The 10060-nt window shown below is 39.6% G+C and overlaps 1 protein-coding gene across 1 annotated transcript; it reads right to left on the bottom strand.

Moving 5' to 3' along the window:
* Positions 1 to 2988: 2988 nt before the first annotated feature.
* gch2 (GTP cyclohydrolase 2) lies at positions 2989 to 10060 on the bottom strand. Its single transcript, XM_046355197.1, has 6 exons — positions 9595 to 10060; positions 5354 to 5463; positions 4832 to 4887; positions 3678 to 3709; positions 3471 to 3555; positions 2989 to 3335 (listed from the first exon to the last, which is right to left on the bottom strand). Exons 1-6 carry the CDS (start codon positions 9890 to 9892, stop codon positions 3206 to 3208), a joined length of 711 nt encoding a protein of 236 aa, XP_046211153.1. The 5' UTR covers positions 9893 to 10060; the 3' UTR covers positions 2989 to 3205.

Raw genomic sequence — 10060 nt, 5'->3', positions numbered from 1 at the left:
TTTTGTCTCAGCCCAAAACATTCCAACAAATGTCTGTTTGTTGTACATGGTCTTATTCAATAAGCTTGAAGACAAGTCACGACCCTGTTCTCTGTATCGCTCGGTCACCTGTACACGCTGCAGTGATTGGTTTAGAACCTCTGACATCATCATGATGTGACACGGCATGCTGTAACTTCCTGTGTGACCCAGGATTCAGGTTAGATGCCGTGTTCACGTGCTAGTCGGAACTTGGAAACTCTGAAATGTTCGACTTGCTAACTGGTTGAACGTGGCACGTGTACAATGGCACGTGTACAACTTCAACCAGTTAGCAAGTCTGAAATGTCAGAGTTCTGACTAGCATGTGAACGCGGCAGGAGAACAGAGGTTGGCTGAGTCATTGCAGCTGCCCACTGACATTTAAAGGCACCGTCTCCCCTCAGGCTCTATCCCAGCAAACACACACCCAGCCCATTACACAGAAACAAAGAGCCACTCTATTGTGGTGATCTAGTTTAATTGAGAGAACACACAACATAATGATGATTCATGAAAACAAATGGCAACATACACAGAGTAAAACACTGTTAGACACATACTAGGAAATATAGATCTAGAACACGTGTTGGCTTATAAACTGTAGAGATGCTTTTGCTGACCAGTGCTGAAATACACTTTTTTTTAAATGTTGGTTACAGATATTTTCCTTTATTTTACATACAGATGAAACATTATGGAGTCTTAACAGGCTAATCTGCTGTTGGAAAAATAACTTTAGGTAAAAAGATGAGGGATGGGGCTGGATAAATCAAACCGCTCTAAAAATGTATAGACCGAGCTATGTATGCAAGGACTGACCATCCACGATATCACAATTATAGTTTTAAAATAAATCTTCAGGATTGGTGGGTCCCCTGCGGGACGGTTGAGCTAATGTAGGCTATTGCGATTAGCATGGGGTTGTAAGTAACAAGAACATTTCCCAGGACATAGACATATCTGATATTGGCAGAAAGCTTAAATTCTTGTTAATCTAACTGTACTGTCCAATTTACAGTAGCTATTACAGTGAAAGAATACCATGCTATTGTTTGAGAGTGCACAGTTTTGAACATGAAAAGTTATTAATAAACAAATTAGGCACATTTGGACAATCTTGACACAAAAGTTTGAACAGAAATACAATGGTTCATTGGATCAGTCTAAAATGTTGCACATACACTGCTGCCATCTAGTGGGGAAAAAAATCTAAATTGCACCTGGGCTGGAATAATACACTATGGCCTTTCTCTTGCATGATCTTTTACCAGATCTAATGTGTTATTGTCCTACATTCTTTTCACATTTCCACAAACTTTAAAGTGTTTCCTTTCAAATGGTACCAAGAATATGCATTCCCTTGCTTCAGGGCCTGAGCTACAGGCAGTTAGATTTGGGTATGTCATTTAAGGTGAAAATTGAAAAAAGGGGGCAGATCCTTAAGAGGTTGTTTTGAGACTATACAGTGTTTGTTTATATTTACAAACATTTGAGTAAAACAAGCATATATGTTGGGTTCAGGTGTAACAGTTGAACTAAGCTCATTAGGCATATAAGTTATATTTCTCAATAATTAATGGGTAAAAATAATTAAATTTACAAGTACAAAAATGTATGTAGTGACTGCAGATTGTCCCTTTAAAAAGGGACATTCCACCACTTTTCAACCTCAGTCATTATGTCTATAAATTAAAGGTTATCAAACCCATTCACAGGGTTGGTTAACTCTGGAGATTCCTTTGGCTTTTAGAATTAGGTAAATCAACCTTTAATTTCCTTGCACCTTAAGTGTGGAATGATCTACATTACAATCCACTTCAAACTTGGAGGAATTGATACCTCTAGAGCATTTCAGATGGTTGTTCCGGAACTTTTTTACTGAAGAATGTCTGTTTTTTTATGATTGTGTTTTTCTTTTGTGTATAATAACATGTATTTAACTGTTTTGTAGTTTAATGTGTATTTGTTGTGCTAAACAGGGCTCATCTGGAAAAGAGACCTCGGCCTTAACATTGACTCCCTGTCAAAAGAAAGGTTAAGTAAGTTAAAAAATACAAATCTCCAGCACCATACCAGTGTCTACATATGTGAAAACGGCTTGTTTCTACATTCTGTAGGTAAAATAAGAGGTCCTAAAAAAGTGCAACTTGATGACAGTAACTAGGTTTCACCCAATCGGTGTGACAGATTTTCATGTGAATATTCAAAAATCTGCATATAAACAATATGCACATTTTCCCACCAGAGATGTATTTCCATCAAATGTACTTGTTGCGGATAAAAGGCTGTGCATGATGACGTAGTGCACATAAAAATAACTTTTGCGGTTAAATATACAAGTTAAAAAAATACAAGTTAAATGGGTTTCCATTGCATTTTCAACTCTACTGATGCTTGTCACAAAACTGCTAGGTTATATCCGGTATGTGCCCACTCTGGTCATATCACAAGAATAAGCCTTGATATTTAATATAAAGGAGTGAATTTCATTACTTATTTTATCTGTAGCCTAATAAACTGCATGATTTCCTGAGACGTAGTGGGAGTACCACACAACATATTGCGTGACTCCAAATGTACTTTAGATAATATGGTTATTCTATCAATATTTGCGCATAAAGGTGTTTCCCACCGCAACTCCTCACATAATTATTTTTACAACCACAAAAAGACACCACCTTGTCTAGCGTATTTTGTTTTGTCGACATTTGGAAAGTTTACCGCCAAATTTTCTATTTCCATCAGGTCTGTTGTGACATTTTTTTTTATCCGACATGTACTTTACTCACGTAAAAATGTTGAGTGGAAACCTGGTTCATGAGTTGCATTAAAAAAGGTAAGAGGTAGGGCACTTTCCTGCTCGCAGTATCACAATAAATCTCAGTCTTAACTAGTCATATCTAGTGCTTATAACTAGTGTATAACTAGTGTATATATATATATATATATATATATATATATACCTTTCTATACAGTAGAGATCATGTTTTAAGACTGTCAGGTTTTCTAGCTGAGGTTAGCTGAAGGCACCATAATTATAGCCTCTCATCATTATAACCTGCATTGCCTTTTGTGTATATAAGGCTTCTGTGAGGTGTATGGAGTAGTCTTAGGAACTCTACCCTAGAACATGTGCTTTACAGGGCCAGGGCAGGGGCTAGAGGTCAGGGGTCAGAGATGGTTGCTAAGCAGTCTTGGTGAGTCGTAGGAACTCTTCTCGAGTCTTTGGATCTTCTCTGAACACCCCCAACATGCAGCTGGTCACAGTTCGACTGTTCATCTTCTGAACCCCACGCATCACCATACACATGTGCCTGGAACACATTATGAAATTACAAGCCAACACAAGAATGCCCCGCTTTACTCTCATGATTAACATGTGATTTTTAAGTCTGGAAATTCAAGCACCTAATAAACATTCAGAGGTGGTGAGAGTGTGTAGTACTCACGCTGCCTCTATAACCACAGCCACACCAGCTGGCTGTAGAGCTTCTGATATCGCCATGGCAATCTGCTTGGTCAGACGCTCCTGGACTGGGGAGGGGAACACAGACAGAATGTTGCCTATTTCTTACAGTAATGTTTCGTATATGTCCTTTGAACTACAGTATGCGTACTGTGTATGTATATTTGAGTAAGCCCTCTGCCATTCTTACCTTGGAGCCTCCGACTGTACATCTCAACAATCCTACAGACACACACAACAAACAAACAGTTACTATCACAGTAAGAACAGACACACACCAGTGGAGGCTGGTGGAATGAGCTATAGGAGGACGTGCTCAGTGTAACGGCTGGGAGAAAGAAAAAAAATGGAACGGAGTCAAACATGTGGTTTCCAATATGTTTGATCCCGTTTACATTTATTCTATTCCAGCCATTACACAGAGCTTGTTCTCCTATACCTGCTCCCAACAGCCTCCACTGACACACACACACACACACACACACACACACACACACACACACACACACACACACACACACACACACACACACACACACACACACACACACACACACACACACACACACACACACACACACACACACACACACAGAGAACAATAATATAATACAGTAGAATACCATCAAACATATAGCTAATTGGTGATCAGGTTTGATAATTATTAATGTCTTCATAAATAGAGAGATGACCCGATACACAATCTGTCAATCATTCTATCAACCTGTCGATCACTCTTTCAATCTGTCAATCATTCACTGCCTACCAAAACATTATCTGAAATTGTTAGGCAAGATCTGATCAATGTGCATGTTTGGAGTGAAACATACAAAAGGGTTGAAGGGCTATAAAGTATGGGGAGAGAAATAGAGACAGGGAGGGAGGACAAGGGAGAGACAGAGAGAGCCTGTGATAATAGAAGAATGATTCCCACTGGTCTGGAGGGATTTTCTCATGGTCTGGGAGCGGCTAGGTCTGGGTATTTTGTGTGTGTGTGTGTGTGTGTGTGTGTGTGTGTGTGTGTGTGTGTGTGTGTGTGTGTGTGTGTGTGTGTGTGTGTGTGTGTGTGTGTGTGTGTGTGTGTGTGTGTGTGTGTGTGTGTGTGTGTGTGTGTGTGTGTGTGTGTCTGGGGTGAGACAGGATATTAGCAGTAGGGCTTACAGTCTAAGCCTCCAGGTCAAAGAACTGAAATAACAGAAGAACTCAGCCACCCAGCACTAACACACACACACTCGGGTAGCCCGACCATTCCCTGCCCCTGTCATGAGCCAACCAGCTTCTCCAATACACACACTACGTATGGACTGTGTGTCAGTTGTGTGTGTGTTTGTACTGTATACTCACCTAGCCAGCTTGCTAAGCCCGACCACCTTCTTATTTGGCAGGTATCCGATATGTACCTGGGTCAATGCAACAGAGTAGAAATACAGGTCAGAGTTCAAACAACCAGAGCAGAGTTTCAAATGTGACCTGCTCAGCACACATACAGCATCTTCATCCTGTTTGTAAACTCGACACACAACACCAGACTGGCATCAAAGCTACTGTGTGCTAAGCCAATTCTGTGTGTGTGTGTGTGTGTGTGTGTGTGTGTGTGTGTGTGTGTGTGTGTGTGTGTGTGTGTGTGTGTGTGTGTGTGTGTGTGTGTGTGTGTGTGTGTGTGTGTGTGTGTGTGTGTGCACGCGTGCGTGCGTATGCGCGCATGTGAGTGTGTCCCATTGCTCCCTATCCAGGACAAAGAACCCAATAACCCCCCCATACTCTCTTTCCAACAGAACACACACTCTCTCTCTACCATTCTTTGCTCTGCTATTCTCTGTCAGCCACTCCCCACCCCACTTTCTGTCCTTAGAGCCCCAGTCTTACCCTGCCAAAAAAGGGTACAAGGTGGTGTTCACAAAGAGAGAACATTTCAATGTCTTTTACTATCACTATCTCGTCATGGTCCTCGTCAAATATGGCATCATTCAGGATGTCTGTTGAGAGAGCCAGAAAGAGAGAAAGTTCATCAAATTGTTATAAAAGCCTATCAGTATTGTTCAACCTCTGGTCTACAGTTGAGTAACAGGTGGTTGGAGGTGGGGAAAAGACTTAGACCAGGGGTGTCAAACTCATTTTGCCTCGGAGGCAGCATTTGGTCTTCAACTAGGTCTGGGGGGGGGGCACTGAAAAAGGTTGTATGTTTGACACCCTGATTTAGACCATACAAACAAGAGACTGGTCTATTCTAATTACAAAAAAACGGATCGTGAACGAAAATACGTATCAATGACATAACACCAACACACACACACATTCTTAGATTACAGGTTAGAGTGGTGTTTTGGAAAAAAAAATGTCAGATTATATAACCGCACCACACGCGGATAAAGACGACGCACGCGGTCTTGGCGAGCTCCTACAGCCAGGACCGATAAGCACGAGTCACCGGCTTTAGCGCTAACAGCAACATCTGTCTTGATGAGAATTGGTAATCGTGTTAACACATAACTAAAAGTTGGGTTTCGATTAACCCACGCAACTGCCTGATAACGAGATAAATAACAAATTATGCATATAGCTGTTGAATTAAATTCAATTATGTAATTTGGATCCAAAAATATATTGTTCAAGATTTGAGAGAAACATAAACACTGTAAAAAGTGGGATAGCACTTTCATTCAGCTGAAGTGCTTTTTCTGATGTGTACAATCCCAAATTAAGCTGTGGTTCATTAAACCTATTCTATTCAATTTGTCAGAAATCAAAAAACGAATTTGATAGATCAATGTGATTTTTTAATGATAGGAAAGCTTCTAAATTGCTTTCAACATCTCATGCACATTCGCATTGCATGATGGTGGGTGCAATCTTGCGATGGCAGCCTATCAGAAGAGTTGAGGGCGTGGCCTATTGTGGGCCTGGCTTTTGGTTTGTTATTTTCGTCCACCCGTGAGAGTAAATGTAATTCAAGGTAATGAGTTTTTAATTTTTTTATTTACTACTTTATATGTTCACTGCCAGCACTGATATCTGCCTAAGTACTGCCATCGCTCATAATGAGGTGGTTATCATTTGGTTACGAAATTGTAGACAGTTAATGTGAATGTCTTATGTACAGAAAGTGTTAATCTAAAGCAATATTTTGATTAACAGGATATTGTTGAATTGCTTATTACCCAATTAAATAACCTTGTATAGGTTTTCCAAAGTGAAAAATCAACTTGGTACAACATTTAAAAAAAATGGTTTGTATGTATATTTAAGTGATAATGCCTGAGAAATCGGTGTTTGGAGGATATATTGGCATGGGTGTTGTCGAGGGCCAGGGCCAGCCAATATATCTTCCAAACACCGGCTTGAGGGCATTATCACTTTTATACAACGGGTTACCAACATATTCAAATAATTATTGATATATTTTCATTCCTTTAAAAAAATGTTTTTAATTCATACTACTTCATCCTTCCACAAGATATAGTCCCAAACTGGTTCGTCATTCGTTCTGTCGGTTCAGTTGCCTGTATTTTTTTGTTCTACATCTATGGACGCGACCTAGTCGTTCGTTCTAAATGTTCCATTGCCATACTGGCTGGCAATGTTCTTATCCATTGCTTGCTAGCTTGCCAACTATGGCTAACTTAGTCTCGTCAAATAGTGCAGCCAAAATAACAGAAAAGTAGCTGCATTTGCGTAAATTTAAGCTGTTTTCTAGTGACATTTATGTTGCAATGTTGATACAAATCTCCGCTGTTGAAATCTAAATGTTAGTCTAAAAGAAATGTGAGATAATTTCTAGATGTTTTTTTATAGTGGGTTGATGAGACAGTGGATTGCTCAGTCAGAGTAAATAGGCAGTGTGTGTTAACTTGCGGAATAAACACATGCTGCAATGTGGTTTTAACCAATCAGCATTCAGGATTAGACCCACGGTTGTATATACACAGTTGAAGTCAGAAGTTTACATACACCTTAGCCAAATACATTTAAACTCAGTTTTTCACAATTCCTGACATTCAATCTTAATAAAAATGCCCTGTTTTAGGTCAGTTAGGATTACCACTTTATTATAAGAATGTGAAATGTCAGAATAATAGTTGATAGAATTATTTATTTCCGCTTTAGCCCATACACTAATTTAGTATTTGGTAGGACTGCCTTTAAATTGTTTAACCTATGTCAAACATTTCAGGTAGCCTTCCACAAGCTTTCCAAAATAAGTTGGGTGAATTTTAGCCCATTCCTCCTGACAGAGCTGGTGTAACTGAGTCAGGTTTGAAGGCCTCCTTGATCACACACGCTTTTTCAGTTCTGCCCACATATTTTATATACTATTGAGGTCAGGGCTTTGTGACGGCCACTCCAATGCCTTGACAATGTTGTCCTTAAACCATTTTGCCAAAACTTTGGAAGTATGTTTGGGGGTCATTGTCCATTTGGAAGACCCATTTGCGACCAAGCTTTAACTTCCTGACTGATGTCTTGAGATGTTGCTTCAATATATCAACATAATTTTCCTTGCTCATGATGCCATTTATTTTGTGAAGTGCACCAGTCCCTCCTGCAGCAAAGCACCCCCACAACATGATGCTGCCACCCCCGTGCTTCATGGTTGGGATGGTGCTCTTCGGCTTGCAAGCATCCCCTTTTTTCCTCCAAACATAACGATGGTCATCATGGCCAAACAGTTCTATTTTAGTTTCATCAGACCAGAGGACATTTCTCCAAAATGCAGTTGCAAACAGTAGTCTGGCTTTTTTATGGCAGTTTTGGAGCAGTGGCTTCGCCCTTGCTGAGCGGTCTTTCAGGTTATGTTGATATAGGACTCGTTTTACTGTGGATATAGATACTTTTGTACCTGTTTCCTCCAGCATCTTCACAAGGTCCTTTGTGGTTGTTCTGGGATTTATTTGCACTTTTTGCACCAAAGTACGTTCATTTCTAAGAGACGGCTGCGTGGTCCCATGGTGTTTATACTTGCGAACTATTGTTTGTACATATGAACGTGGTACCTTCAGGCATTTGGAAATTGCTCCCAAGCATGAACAAGACTTGTGGAGGTCTACATTTTTTTTCTGATGTCTTGGCCAATTTCTTTTGATTTTCCCATGATGTCAAGCAAAGAGGCACGGAGTTTGAAGGTAGGCCTTGAAATACCTCCACAGGTACACCTCCAATTGACTCAAATGATTTCAAGTCTATCAGAAGCGTCTGAAGCCATGACATAATTTTCTAGAATTTTCCAAGCTGTTTAAAGGCACAGTCAACTTAGTGTATGTAAACTTCTGACCCACTGGAATTGTATGTGAAATAATCGGTCTGTAAGCATTTGTTGGAAAATGTAGATGTCCTAACCGACTTGCCAAAACTATAGTTTGTTAGCAAGACATTTGTGGAGTGGTTGAGAAAGTAGTTGTAATGACTCCAATGTAAGTGTATGTAAACTTCCGACTTCAACTGTAATATATACAAACTTTTTATAAATACATATATATATATATACATTTTTTTAAATAAAAAGTTTATTTATTTATTCATATATAGATATATAGATATATATATATATATATATATATATATATATATATATATATATATAAATAAATAAATAAATTACAAAAATATACTTTTACATATTACAAAAAATATACATATACATATATATATATATATATATATATATATATATGTATTTATAAAAAGTTTGTATTTATTAGGTTTAACCAAAGGGGAAAGTAAATTGAGTGTTTAAAGAAGTAGGCAGCTGAACTATAGGTTTGCTAATAATCAAATAACAGTTGGCAGCGAATCATATATTTGGTTTCAACAAATGTTTATTTTTTAAAACAATTTACAGTGTAGGAAGGAATGTGTTCCTAGCTCTCTATTCTCTCTCTATCCTACGTTTGGCACTCTCCTGCTGCTCATCTTTTATAAATGTATTCTTATTTTGTTTCTGCACCAAAAACAAAAACCTATAGGCCTATAGGTTTGCATTGCTTTTGCATCAGCTTTTGAAATGGATGGCAAAAACAGGGTACTGATATTCAAGTTGGATGTGCCCTTTACTTTTAGCATATTCCCCCCAACTATTAATCGACCAAATACTGAGTCCCACCGGGTCTTACCGTACACGTCCTCGTGGTATCCCTTGGTAAGGAACTGCATTGCCTTGGCGGCTCTTAGAGGCGTCCTCAGGAGCCCCTGCCGGTCCGTGTCCTCCCCGAGACCCCGCAAGATGCTGCTGTACGCTGCTTCGAGTGCCGGTAATCGGGACTCATCCTCAGCATCTTTACCGGACGTCTCATGCTGTTTCCGCTGCTGTACGGTGGTCTTCTTGGTCTCGAGGCTCAACTCACTGAAACCGTTATTATAGTAGAAATCTGTCACCAGCTGCTTCCCGGTCCCGTTACAATGGCTGTTCATCGCCGCTGGTTTTTGGTATTCGATCTGACAGAGGGAGAAACAATATACAGCCTTTTTAACTCAAGAAGTTGCTGATTGTAAACGCTAGTTGTCGTTTTGTTGTCCGCCAAGCAGTGACCAGCAGCAGATTGTCCATGGCCCTGACCTGCGCTCCGTTTATATACCAGA

Source organism: Oncorhynchus gorbuscha, linkage group LG07 (assembly GCF_021184085.1).
Source record: "Oncorhynchus gorbuscha isolate QuinsamMale2020 ecotype Even-year linkage group LG07, OgorEven_v1.0, whole genome shotgun sequence".
Classification (NCBI taxonomy): Eukaryota; Metazoa; Chordata; class Actinopteri; order Salmoniformes; family Salmonidae; genus Oncorhynchus; species Oncorhynchus gorbuscha.
Note: the sequence above shows the minus strand (reverse complement) of the source record. Positions and strands in the feature narration are given on the sequence as shown.